Here is a 14,525-nt window from a genome sequence, read left to right as displayed (position 1 = left end):
CATTATCCAAACTCTTGATAGTGCCTCTTCATCTTCTTATCCCCACCCCTCTTCCCATTTCTCCTACTCTTCATTACAGCTCATTCAGGACACCACCATCTTTCTCAACCACACCCTTAACACAGACAATTGTTTCTTGTGTGCATCACTACAGCGCCCACTGCTGGCCGCCGTGCCCCTTAATATTTCCAACTACTCCTTCCATGCAGAAAGACAACCCCTCTGCCCCCTGGCAGACATACCCCTATGGGAACCAGAATACGCAGATAATTTCACCATCCACCACTGTGTAAGCCCAACTCCACCCCCCTCCAGCGCACTTCACTGCCTCTCTATCTACACCCCTACCTCCGGCTCTAAGACTTTTACGCAACCAGGACACTTCTTTTAGTGTAATAGCAGTCTTTTCAACTCACTGCCTCTCAACTCCGATGCACCCTGCATTCTCGTCACCCTAATCCCACAGTTAACACTTTACAGCATGGCAGAATTCCTTGAGCTCCAACTTCCCTTGCCCTCGCGCACAAAAAGAGCTGCGTTCCTTCCCATCATAGTCAGTAGCTCTTTGATCACCTCAGCCATTGGGGCAGGGTTTTCGGGAGAAGCCTTGGGTCACTGCCTATAGGCAGTTAGAAATCTCAACGCCAAACTTGAGGGAGCCCTGACATCCACTGCCTATTCCCTAGCCTCTCTCCAAAGACAGGTCACTTCGCTAGCTAAAGTCACCCTTCAAAACCGGCGGGCCCTAGATCTGTTTACAGCTGAGAAGGGCGGCACCTGCGTCTTCCTCTGGGAAGAGTGCTGCTATTACATCAACGAATCTGGCATTGTAGAAACTGACATTACCAAACTCACCGACCTTGCCTCCAGTCTCCACTCTGCTTCCAATTCCAACCCATTCTCGTCAATACTAACAAACCCCCTCCTCACCTGGCTCTGGCCCATTGCAGGCCCCATAATAATCATTCTTCTCGCCTGTCTCTTCTTACCCTGTATAATAAAGTTCATCAAATCCCAAGTCGGAAAAATCTCTAATCTAGCTTTCAACCAGCTTTTACTCAGGAACTACCAGCTTCTGGCCACAGAAGATCCCTCACCCTCACGTGACCTCCTCACCACACGCTGAGATGGACCCCTCTCTCCACTGGAAACTGTTCCTGGAATGAATAGCCGCAGATGCCTGGCTCCTGACACCCATATCCTCTTAGCCAACCTATGGTTACAGGGAACCTTCATTGATTTCCAAACCTGAAGAAGTCCACATATACTCGTCCTTACTGCGTGGAGTCCTATCAACCCTTTCCTCCCAATCCTCAAGCCCTCACTCCCTTCTCTGCCCCTGTTCAGCAGGAAGCAGCCAGAGAGAAAGCAACGTCCACAAACCCATAGTGGAGAAAGGGGGGAATGAAGGGTCCCCACCAGTAAGATGGCAAACTTCCGGCTTCTCTTCGGGGTCCTCAGTTCCCGCCGGCGCCACCTGAAGCCCAATCACCTCTCGCCCCCCTCCCAATCCCAGCACCTAGCCAACAGCCACCAGCCCCGTAGAAGTGACACCTCAATCAATTCATGCCCCCTCCTATATAACCCAGCACCTTTCCCTAATAAAGCGGAACTCTCCGGTGAATTGCTGCTACGTGTCGCTCCTTTCCTTTCAATGGTGACAATGATGGCATGGGAAATAGCAGCAGCAAGTATGGGATGTTCTTCTATGTGCATTTCATAGATGCAGGCTTATAGGAAGGGAACCGAGGTACAGAGCATCTGTATGACTACCTGCCACCCAGCTAGTAAGAGGTGGACCTAGAAAACCTGAGTCTTAAGTTTGTACTTCTAACTGTATGACTTTCCTAAAGGGAGGTTCTTTTTCTATAAGTTTATTCAAAAGTAAATAAGCTTTATTTTTGAAATCTCAAAAATAGTAAGTACAAATAATCCTTGTATTTATGATCATTACCAAGGCTTGCACGAACTATAATTTGGACCCACTTAACCTATATGGATAGTCTAGTCTTTTGAACAGTGTACATTCATTTCCCATAATCTTCTTTGAAAGGAAAGGAGGGTATGTGAACTCAACAGTCCCAGCAGATTTATTGCTAAACCTGAGAGGGACCCCTTAAAATAACTTGTCTTGAACTTGTCCTGGCCAGCAGAACAAAGAAGGCGTCTCCTACAGGCTCAGAGGCTTTTTATGGCCAGGTATTACTGCAGGCTCTTTGAGGGGAGGGGTCAGGGGAAAGGTGGGCTTGTGGCTTGTTGATGTGTCCTCTGGAGGATGCGTGTAGCCTAGGTAAGATGACACCTAGGTCTCTCTGAGATGGTGGGTGGGCTTATTCAAAAAGGTGGTCCCCCTGTCTGGATTCTGTCATTCTTGATATGGAACTTAAGTTTAGTTCATCTTACCTGGCTTGCTGCTTTGCTTTGCCCATAGAGGAGGTGCTAGAAACATTTTTATATGGCATCAGACGATATCCAAAGCAACAACCAGTTGTTTTAGGAAATATCCAAAACGTATTGCTAGATATGACACTAAGCTGCAGTGTATCCCAACTGGGAAATTTGCTGTGTGAAATTACAATAACAAAATTAATATAATGAGTTCTGTTGGTTTCCTAGGAGAGTTAAGGTGAAGTAGTATATTGCTAATCTGAAATTAGCCATCTGGTCAGGTTTAGCATTAGGCCTTGTTGTCAGAGAATGTGGTGTCTGGGGTGCCTGGGTTACAGTGGCCTCTGGACCCGCTCTGGGCTGCACATGCTCTAGTTGACAGGCCTGTGCTTCCGTCTTACTCAGCTAGCACCCAGCCCACACTCCCGATTATGTCCTTTGGGACTTTGGTTTTCCTCCACGGCCCCGCGCAGGGCACTTGCTCTGAGCATGTGGGAACCTGATGCAGCATCCCTGCCCCAGCTTCTGCTGCTACATGGTAACGTCATGCCCTGGGATGCTGTGGACCCTTCTGGAAGTGTAAGCTTGTCTTGCACTTGGGGCTCCAGCCGGCAGCCCTCTGATTGCCCTTGCAGAGCCAACCTCCCTGTGAGATCACTTCCCCCAGGAACTCCCACTGAATCCAGCTCCCTGTTCCAGAATCCTAATATCCATTCCCATTGGGTTAGAGAGAGGGTTAAGAGGTAAACTTAAGAACAGAGAACTCAAGGAGATAATTCCATAATTAATCATTACTTTTTGGCAGACCTGTGTGCTGGGCCTCCAGTTATTCTCTACCGCCATAGCTTCCTTAGCTCAAGACCTCACAAAGTAACTGCTTCCAGGATGACTTGTTTTAATTACAAATGACAATTGCAAAAGTGCTAATGTGCCTGATAAGCAGAGAGTGAGAATATGCCAGAAGATCTCATGAAGAGAATAGTTAAAATGGGTAGCTTTATTAGCATACAGTGTTGCAATTCTCTTCCTGAAAACCTTTTTATTTCACAGTTTTTAAACTGACTAATGGGGAATGTAAAAATAAAGAGCTCAAACTAAATAAAAATCATCATTAGGGGAAAATTTTGTGATGGGAGGGGTTGCTACTCTTTATGTTGTCTCTAGTTTTGAGGAGATAGGAAACTCTTTTTCATTCTTAATATTTAACTTTCATAATGGGCTTTTTCAATTATTCATTCATTCCCCACTTGTGCCAGTCTGAGCTCTATACGTATCTTTACACATATTGTCTCACAACAGTTTTGCAAGGTAAGTATTAGTCATTTATTTGTTTGAGCAACAAAAATTTTTGTGTTAAGTGGTTGTTATGGGACTGTTTGTGAGCTAGGTGATGGGAATAGAAGAGTGAGAAACAATCTGGTTTCCCTACCCTGAAGGTATTTTCCATTGTCTGGTGGCAGAGAAATAAACAGGTCATTAGAATGCCTTGTTATGTTCTGGTACACTCCTCAGGGGTGTAAGGTCTGTGCAGACTTTGTGAAGAGAATTGGTCTTGTTTTTTGACCTAGTCATTCCATTTACAAATCTTTCCTATAGAAAAATTCCTGCACACAACTGAAAAAATATTTGCCAAGGATGGTAATTGCAGTGTTGTCCTGGTAGCAAAATGTTGAAAGAGCCCATTTTGGGCGCTTGGAGGAAGAACGACTAAGTCTTCGTGTTATATGCTGGAATGTTATGCCACTTTTAAATGAACAAAGACATTTACGTCTATGTGACACAACTGACTGTGATACATTGTTAAATGATAATGTCACGGGCAAATCTGTCTAAAAGGAACACATCACCTTAAAATAATAATCATAAAGAAAAGGAAAAAGATCTCCAAGTCACATCGTATTCTTAGCTCTGGCTCCCTTTTGGGCAGAAGGTGGAAGAGATGGGGGGAGACAACTTCTGTATATTACTGTATTATTTCATTTTGACGGAATAAACATGAGTCCTTTTGAAATATTTTAAACAGCAAATAATTTCTTAAATAAGATGATACGGCAAAGTTATGTCTAGAGTCCTGTGGGAACAAAGGGTTCAGATCCGAGGTGGGAGACATCCAGAGAAGGCGCTGAGGAGGGAACAGCCTGGCTGAGCTCAGGATGTATGTGGTCAGCCACATAGAGGGACACAGAAAGGATGAGTGCCTCCTACTTGGAAGCGTCCGGAGGCTTTCAGGTAGGCAGTGTGGGGTTGGCCACCTCTGTGCTCTTCTAGGTTGTGCATATGGTACTGGATTCTCTTTCCTTAGGCTCCACCATGCATCAGCCAGCATCCTTATCATATTTCATGTTTCTACCTCTTTTCTATCTCTGCTGCTGGCTTCATTAAGACTTCTCATTTCTCATCAGGATGATTGAGGAAACCTTGCCCCCGCCCCCATGGGTTTACTGTCCCCTGTCTGTACACCAGGTCCTACCCTGGTCTGTCCTTCACAGTGCTGACTGATCTTATAAAAATGCAGTTTTGACCTTGCTATCTTCTTTTTTAAGGTTTTTCGATGATCCTTTGTAGATTCTGGGATCTAGTCCATGCTTGTAAAGCAGGTCTGCAGAAGCCCTGCCCTCCTCTCACAAAGTATTTATTTATGTTACCTGGAATTGTTTTCATTTATTTGCAAATGCCACTCTTCTTATCAAACAAGGGATGGACATAAGAAAGAAAATCCACGATGTGGATTTAGGTGTTGGTTTATTAGCCTATTAACTTGCAAATAATTTCATATTCTTTTGAGGTAACAAATTAGAAATCAATATGTTTCAGGTAAAAAGTCTTCTTAACTGCCCTTAGATATTTTCTTTTGTAACTATTCTTGAATGGATGTTTCTAATGGCAGGAGAATCTGGCATTAATTTATGCACTTGTCTATCCAAAGCCAGATAAACTCCACCTTTATAGAATACACACCGTGCTAAAAACATTACATTGACTATAAACTCCACCTTTATAGAATACACACCGTTCTAAAAACATTACATTGACTATAAACTCCACCTTTATAGAATACACACCATTCTAAAAACATTACATTGACTAAAAAGCCTTTATTTGCTTTGGCTTAATTTAGAATTAATGGATGGACTCAACGTACCATAAAATGGACATAAAGCTGAGTGATAACCTGAGAGGTTCACTTTGAGACATTTTATTCTTCTATCTTTCTCTTCCACTGAATGTGTATCTCTGTTATTTTTCAGTTACTGAATGGCGATAACTAGTACCTTTAAAATAAAAAAACACTAGGAGTTGGTTTCATGTTGTTGATTTTCAGGAATATTTGTTCTTTATAAAACACATCAATGCAGGACTAAAGTAATATATTATCTTCTGGCTCCCTCTGGTGGACATCTAACACAAACCAATCAAACCAGTCTGCGTGGGGATGGATCCGATAGCTCTGGTTGTTGGTGGGAAAAGGCATCCTTATCTTGTGGATACATCGTTATTATTATTGAAAATATCCCCAAAGCATAAAATGAATTCCTATTAAAATATAGTGAAATACACAGCAGTAGTAAAATACATAGCAATAGTAATGCTGTTGCTATTTTTCTTCTTACTCGGTAGTGACAATGTGCAGGTCACAGTATAAAATAGAATCAGAGGCAGATTTCACCCCCTAGCTTGAAAACAGTGCCACATCAGAATAAGGCTGATGTTAAAAATTAAAAATATAGTTAATTCATGAGTCTGAACATTATTCCACAGATTATTCCACAATCCTCCATAGCTTGCTCTTTCAGTAATGTGTAATTTTGGACTTTTAGCAAATGATTGTTTTTATTTTGAATCAGTTTATTTTGATAAACTTATTTGTGCAGGATCATCCGAACTTACAGACTCATTGAAGATGCTTTTGGGTATCATCTCATTTAATTTTTTCAGTAGCTCCATGAGGCAGGTACTTAGTTGTTATCCACATGTTGTAGAGCCCAGTGAAGGTGAGCTTAGCTGAAAATTTGTGAGCCAGGGCTTATTCAGGTATTCCTGCTCTAGGCAGTGAGTTTCTAAGCACAGCAGAATGGTACCTCCTGAAGTAGGGTAAGAGAGAAGTCTGTGCTTGGCTAATACCCCTATGAGACCTCATGGAATAGGAGGAGACTTTACTTTTAAATTTCCATCTTTGAACTGAAGAATTAGAAAATTACCTTAACTCAGAAACAGATTTTTGCCTTTTCTCCCTTTTTTTCCCCTTATTCCAAATAGGCCTTATCATAGAACCTTTTTAAGTTTTGTTTAGTTTTGAGAGGACAAATTTTGTCTATTATCATAGAAAAAATCTTCATGAGAAAAATCTGTTTTAGTTCTTGGGCTTCCTCACTAAGTCTTTGAAAGAGATCATCTTAGGTATAAAGGGGAAGGAAGGGTAAAATTGCTGGGTACTAATGCTAGAACTATAGCAGAGCACATTTGGGTTTAGGGACTGAAGATCTTCATAAGGAATCTTTGAAAAGAGATACAGATAATCAAGGGCAATTTGGGAAGCTCTTTTTCTGAAAATGCTCAGAATAAAGCAAGTTTCTTAAAGTTGGCAATTATAAAGACTAGCTACCATTTAAATATTTTATAGGTACTATCTTTTTAATTCTTATAATAATCTATTATTATAGTCAGTATCCTAATGAGAGACTAGAAGCCCAGAGAAGTTAAGTAGTTTGCCTGAGGTTGTAACATTTACACTTTTGCTTTTACAGCTGGGCTGTCCAGTAGAACTCTCTATAATGTTGGAAATGTTTGACGTCTGTGTAGTCCAATACAATAACCACTAGCTGGTGGCTACCGAGCACTTGAAATGGGGCTATTACAACAAGGGAATTTATTTTTTTGTTTCTTATATTTTAATTCATTTAAATTTGGATAACCTCCTGTGGCTGATGACTGCCGTTATGGACAGGGCAGCTTTCTAGAGTCTTTCAGATTCTGTAGAGGTGAAGAGATGAGACCTTTAGGGTTACCTCATCTAACTCCTTATTTTACTGAACTGCTCACCAGATGGTCAGTATTCTGCTTAGAGTCATAAATTTACAGAAAGGCACAAAGCTGCACCTCAGGGGTTTATACTTCTCAGTCATAGCTCTTTCCATTCTATATTTCGTGGGTATCAGCAAATGTACTTTCCTGCTGCCATTGTTAATATTAGATTGTAGAACTACTATTTTGGAAGACTCATCTCTTCTGAAATACATGCCCAATTAACACTTCCTTCTCTTTTCAGGTTATAGAAACGTTATCGCGACTTTCCCGCACACCTATAGCATTGGCCACAGGAATCAGGTAAGGTTTTTCTCTCAGTGGTTCATGTGTCCCATTAGTTCAAGGTAATGATTATTTATTGAATGGTCACTGTTTGCAAAGCAATTTGAATTCGGGGACCCATGTCTTATTCATGCAGAGTGCCTGTCCAATACACATTTGAAGAACTTCATAGTGTTGAATAAAACATATTGGCTAAATATTATTCTCAATTCACTGGTGACTGTTACTGATATGATCTTTTTTTTTTTTAAGCTTTCTCCACTATTTCTGTACATGTGATTCATCAAAGTAAACACAAATGTATGAGTAAATAAATTGTTATAGTACATTTATTTCCTGCAGAGCATAACACTAACTCACACACCTTTTAGGAGTTTAGAAGTAAACAGACAAGTACACCATGATATGAACCAGGATGTGTATTGAAGGTTTGGTAACCAAATGAAAAACCCAGAAGTAAATTGGTTAAATAAATAATGCCATCTCCACGCAGTGGAGTATTACGCAGTCAATAAGCATGGACATGTAACTGCATATGTCATGTTGGGTCTTTTCTGTTTAAAATGTTACATACTCAAGTTAGATAAGTCACAAAGCTTATTGTTAGTAACATTAGAAATAAAGAAAAAATACTTGCAGTGGCCACACAGTCAGGCCACATGGGAATGGAATGGATTTCCTTTTTTTTTTTTTCTTTTAACCTTGTTTGCTCAGGGCTTCATCCTTCAGTCTCCAGCCATTATAGGGTCCTTTGATCCTGCATCTCTTCTTCTGTCGCTTCCATTTTTTTCTGTCCAGCTCCCATCCGATTCTAAGGGAGGAGATCCAAACATGTCTTGCAGGAGGGTCATCAGTGGCCAGGCAGCCCATCCCTCAGGGAGGACGCCATGCAGACCCTTTTTTGGAAGTGGGCCATGGCTTTGTATACAACTACTCTGTAGGCTGGATAAATATTCAGTGCCTCGTAATTTGCTCTTTGATACATGATTATCTTTCCATATCAGTATGTATTTTATTTGTTATATGTAAACAGATTTTGAAATAGCATGATTCTATTTTTATATGTTTATGTGTATGTGTTTTTGATTATGAAATACTATGCATCAGAAGGGTTTTTTCCTTTTTAATTATTCTTACCTATATTTTCAAATTCCTCTACAATGGACTTGTGTTTGGTATAAGAGCATAGTAAAAAGTATAAAAAATAGTTTGGGACTTAGGCATTTCTCACACATTTTAATTTATTTGGAAATCATAGGTACCTCATATATCTTTGTGTCAAATTCATAAACCAATGTGAAAGTCTGCTGTTTAATACTTTATTTAGTATTTTTTAGTGTTATTTTGATGTACCCTCTTGTCTTTATGAAACATGACATTCTGACTGCATGTAAAGGAAGAGTCAGACCTTTGGCACTACAGTATAATTATTGCAATTTTGTTAGACTTGATTTTAGGGCATTATGTTGGTGTTATGAAAAAAGTTCATAGGAGCATCTGGTACAAAAGAAAGCCAATGACTAGGAATAGGGGTGGTAAATTAAAGTGATTTTTTTGAACAGGAGACAAAGAAAACACCCTGCTCCCTGAGGTCTGGTTGACTCATTTGTCCAATAAATGAAAATAAGAAATACAGCTTCAGTACCTTAAAGTCTGAGTAGAAAAAGGATAGCAGAGTCAGTAATCACATGTAAAGGGCACAGTGATTTTGTTTTCTAATAATTTTCATCTACATTCGGAACCTGAGCTATACAAGGATGGCGGTTACCGAATTATTTGTCCGTCAGACCAGAGTCTGTAAGTGAAAAGAGGTGGTGCTGAAGGCATGGGGCTTCTTTGGGGGATGGGAGAAAGCCTGCAGTCATGTGGCCAGTGGGAGGTCAGATGAGCACATAAGCATATAAGCATGTCCACAACTGTTCACGGTGACCGGCAGTAATTGCTGCAGGTAATTTGGGGTAGCAGGTGCCACAGCCTCCCAGGGGGGAACCCCACACACAGCCACAGGGCAGGCCCTTTGGAGAAGCCCAGGACACTGTGTTAAACATGTTGACTGATCCGACCGTGTAGGCAGCTGCTGAGCTTATGCATTTATTGAGAAAAATGCCCAGCCTAGCTATTGCTTATTTACCCTTGTTCTTTTATTTACTTATTTTTTCCTTCCCTCCCAGGCCCTTTCCAACAGAGGAAAGCGTTAATAATGAAGACATCTACAAAGGCCTTCCGGATTTAATCGAGTATGTTGGACATTTTGAGCAAAATCAAACCACTGCCAAGTTTTACATCTTTTGTGGAATTTAACCATGGATGTTCAAGTCGCTCTCTGATGGGGAAAATATGTCTTAATGATTAAGACATATTAGAAATAACCTTGAACTAGAGATAGAAAGCTTAGAGAAAATGTATTTCCTCCAGGTTTTAGTTCTTGTCGCATGCCCCATATTGTGCAAGTCCCCATGGCAAGTAAAGAAACGTGCTGCAGTGAAGTAAGCTTGGAAGTTTCTCAGCAGTCTAACAGAAGTAGTAAATAAAACTGTAATTGGACAACTAAGGAATATTTAAAAAGAAAAAGAGAATTCTACTACTGGAGCTGTAGGACAGAGAGTGCATGCTTTGGAAGCAAGGAAGGGCGAGATTAGTGGGGGCTGGAGTTATTTAGGGAAGTTCCATTAGACGGTGTTTGTTCTGATCGGAGAATCCTTTTAGGATTTATTATTTAGTAGTCAGGAGAGGCAAAAGGTCCTTGCCGCTGATTATCTTCTGCTGATTGAGTGACTCGTGCAGATTACAAATAAATATAAAACGTGATCCTCAACCGTCAAGGAACTGGTGACAAAGATCAGGCATGCTTGCAAAGAATTGTAATAAGAAATAGATTATGCTCCAAGGGTGAGTCAAAGCCTGTGGCAATTCATGTGTGTATCCATCCTAATACACCAACACACTGAGCTTGTTCTTGCTCTGGGACCTTTATACTTGCTGTTGCCCTTGTGGCTGACTCCTCGCCGGTCAAGTCTGGGTTCAGATGTTGCCCCACAGACTGGCCTTCCAGACCACCCCATCTAAAACTGCAAACTGCTACCACCCCTTCACCTTGTTCTGTGTTTTTATGGCACTTACTACTTTCTGAGACAATCCTTGCTTCATTTATCGTCTGTCTCCTCATTAGAAGGTCAGGTTTGTGAGCTCAGGGACTTCACCTTGTTTTTGGCTGTCTTCCTAGGACTTCAAACAGTTTCTGGTGTGTAGTAGGTCTTCGGCAAATGTTTGCTGAATGAGTGAGCCACAGCTGCATTCAGCCTCCACTGTGTTCCAGGCACTATGCTTCAGGCCTGAGCTATCTAGTCAGTTCACAGGAGCTTGCCGAGCACCCGTTTCTGTGCTAAACGTTGACTGTACACTGTCTTATGATACACCACCAGGTTGTCATTCTTACCATCACAATTTACAAAGGACAAAACCAAACTGTGAAAAGCTAAGAAGCTTGCTGAAAATCATATAACTTGTATATAGTAGTCTTTGCATTTGAACCGAGACAGTTCATATCCCAGGGTGGAGGCTCTTCCTCACTGCCTCAACTCCCACAGGCACTCTAGGAACCTTCAGTTGAAGTTGCTGACAGTAGCGGTGGGGCCAGCCACCAGCTCGTCCCAGAGGAGGTGGCATTTTTTTGGGTGGGCCTCAAAGTCTTGTATTTTAAATGTGCATTAAGAATAGTTTCCTATCTCTTCTTAAAATTTCTAAGAACTCACTGATCTTAAGCAAGGTAGATGCTGATCATCTCATTGAGCTGGTTACCATCTTCACAAAGTGACTGTAAGGCTACTAGTAACACAGTCAAATGCTTTGAAGGATCAGGAAGGATGTATTATTTCTAGAACTGTAGTGATGCTCTTTTTTAAGTCCCACCAATTGTCACATAAACCTACTAATTTTTATAGCTCCCTTCCCTGCGCACTTCCCCCCCACCTTGTTCTGTTGATGTCACGATAGATCCTGTGTGTATGCATTCCTAGCTAAGTTTGGAGGAACTCTCAGCTCTTGAACTGCTTGCTCTGGGAAACCACCTAAGTTGCAGTCGACTTCAGCTCTCCATCTGGTGGTAGGTCCAAACGTAATGGACCTGCAAATGTTTGCTTTTGAGTTTGCAATGGCAGCTTGATTTGTCGTCTCAGCTCTGTTATGCTGTTTTTGGCCTTATATACTTACCTTGAACTTTTACTGGTGAATTTGCCCACAGGGAAGAAGCCTCTGGGACAAACACAGGTTTTGCTCCTTGCTTCAGGGAACCCATTCCCTTCCTGCTTGAGAGAAACAGAAGCAGGATGGAATGGAGAGGGCATGAGATGTCTTCGCTTTTCCTACTTTTATGATCTAGGTGTCAGACATGCCCATACATAGGTGGCTTGGACACAGAAAAACTTAGATAGATTTTTGCAGATCTGCTGACCATTTGAAGGATCAGTTCCCTCACTACTCCACCCCTGGATTTATTTTATGCAAATCAGAAGTTAATGACCAACTGTTAGCAAGAAAAGCTGCTTTAGTAGGGCCTGAATAACAAAACCCCACGTGTTATAACTCAATCTTGAGTGTGTGTGTGTGCGTGCAAGTACACATGCCTGCATATATATATATATATATATATATATATATATATATATATATATACACACACACACATACATGCATGCATGTCACTCCTATAATTAAAAAAGAATTTCTTCCCAGTTTTATTGAGAAAGAATTGACATGCATCACTGTATAAGTTTAAGGCACACATCATGATGGTTTTATTTATGTAATTTGTGAAATGATTACAGTAGGTTTGGTTAATATCCATCATCTCATGTAGATGCAATTAAAAAAAGAAAAAGGAAAAATAATTATCCTTATGATGAGAACTCTTAAGATTTACTCTCTTAACAACTTTCATGTATATTATGCATCTTCAGCTATAGTCATCATGAAGTACAGTACATTTTTAGGATTTATTTATCGTATAACTGGGAGTGTGTACCTTTTCTTCAATTCTTTCCCACCTTCCTCTTCTGGTAACCACAAGTCTGATCTCTTTTTCTATGAGGTTTTTTTAAGATTCCACAAAAAAGTGAAATCATGCAGTATTTGTCTATTTGACTTATTACACTTAGCATAATACCTTCAAGGCCCATTCATTTTGTTGCATATGGAAGGACTTCCTCATTTTTTTTATGGCTGAATAATGTATATTAATGTCATCCATTAATAGACACAGAGGTTGTTTCCATGTCTTAGCTATTGTAAACAATGCTTCTATGAACATGGGGTACAGATATCTTTTTGAGTTAGTGTTTTCATTTCCTTTGGATATATTCTCAGAAATGGAATTGCTGGATCATACAGTAGTTCTATTTTTAATTTTTTGAGGATCTTCCATACTGTTTTCCATAGTGGTTGCACCAATTTACATTCAACAGTGTACAAGAGTTCCCCTTTCTCCACATACATGCCAGCATTTATCTTTTCTTTTTTTGTTGATGGCCATTCTGACAGGTGTGAGGTGCTATTTCATTGTGGTTTTAATTTGCTTTTGTGTAATGAATGGTGATGTTGAGCATCTTTTCATGTACCTGCTAGCCATTTGTATATCTTCTTTGGAGAAATGTCAATTCAGACCCTTTACCCATTTTTTAACTGGGTAGCTTTTTGCCATTGAATTGTATGAGTTATTTATGATTTTGGATATTAATCCTTTATCAGCTATATGGTTTGCAAATTTTTTCCCCCATCTCTAGGCTATGTTTTCACTTTGTTAATGGTGTCTTTTAATGTACAGAATCTTTTTTTGTTTGATGTTGTCCTGCTTGCTTATTTTTGATTTTGTTGCTTGGGCTTTAGTTGTTGTATCTCCTACAATTTTTAGAGAAGAATGTGTGTGAGTTTATACAGTATGTGCTTCTATCCTCATGTGAAACAGTCAAAGGATAACTTCAAGATGAGCGTTTTTTTGGGGTGGGCAGAGTTGGATTAGAGGGTCAAAGGCAGGTATGCTGGGATTAGGATTACCAGGGAAATGGATTTTATAGTCTGTCTTCTGAACAGGGTTCCTTTTGATGCATAACCTGTTCCTTCATTTCTTATCTCAGCTCTCTCATGAACTCATCAGACCTTTCTGTCCTTTAATGTTTTGTAGAAAGTGCTCAGAACAATTTAACTGCCCCCTGTTCTCTGGTTAGATTGCCTGCCTAAGTCCCTCAGTATGGAAACTTGGGAACTGCTTAATGACTCACCATCTCCCCAGTTTTCCAAAGCAGAAAGCTGAGAGGCATCCTTCACTCCTTTTTCCTCTCCCTAATTCTGATTCTCTCCAGGTCTGGTTGGCCCTGCGTGATGGTCTCCTAAGTCTGTTTCTCTGTTACCTGCCGTTACCCCAGTTATGGCTCTCAGTATTTCTTACCCACAGTATTTCATTTCTTGGTTTACTGATTTCCCTGCCTGTCTTCCTGTCCCCCTCTACACTATCGCTATATTTAATTCCCTGTTGATTCCCAGATGCCCAGGAAAGGTACAAGACCCTTCACAAGTTGATGTCAGCTCTTCCCTCTGAGGCTCACCTCACTTACTCTGTCACACTGAGTGGGACGCCACCCTGTCAGGCTTTTTGCACCTCTCTGCCTTTGCACGTGTTGGTGTCTTTTGTCTGGAATGCTCTTCTCCTCTTCTCATTTGGTATGTGTCACCCCTGAGGGCAGAAACTATGTCTCCCTAGTCTGCAGCCTATCTCCTGGGACATAATATTTATTCAGCAAATAGTTATTGAATAAATTGATAAATACATTCAATAAATA

General features: G+C 40.7%; 1 protein-coding gene across 5 annotated transcripts in view; it reads left to right on the top strand.

Moving 5' to 3' along the window:
* VAV3 (vav guanine nucleotide exchange factor 3) overlaps window positions 1-14,525 on the top strand; it is a 380,328-nt gene that overhangs the window by 168,232 nt on the left and 197,571 nt on the right. For all 5 annotated transcript variants that reach the window (XM_073234374.1, XM_073234373.1, XM_036998404.2 and 2 more), the window contains exons 3-4: window positions 7,655-7,713; window positions 9,867-9,932. In XM_073234374.1, coding sequence (XP_073090475.1) covers window positions 7,655-7,713; window positions 9,867-9,932 — 125 coding nt within the window. The remainder of the gene's footprint in view (window positions 1-7,654; window positions 7,714-9,866; window positions 9,933-14,525) is intronic.

The sequence above is a fragment of the Manis javanica genome, chromosome 4, assembly GCF_040802235.1.
Source record: "Manis javanica isolate MJ-LG chromosome 4, MJ_LKY, whole genome shotgun sequence".
Classification (NCBI taxonomy): Eukaryota; Metazoa; Chordata; class Mammalia; order Pholidota; family Manidae; genus Manis; species Manis javanica.
This window is presented reverse-complemented; position numbering and strand designations above follow the sequence as displayed.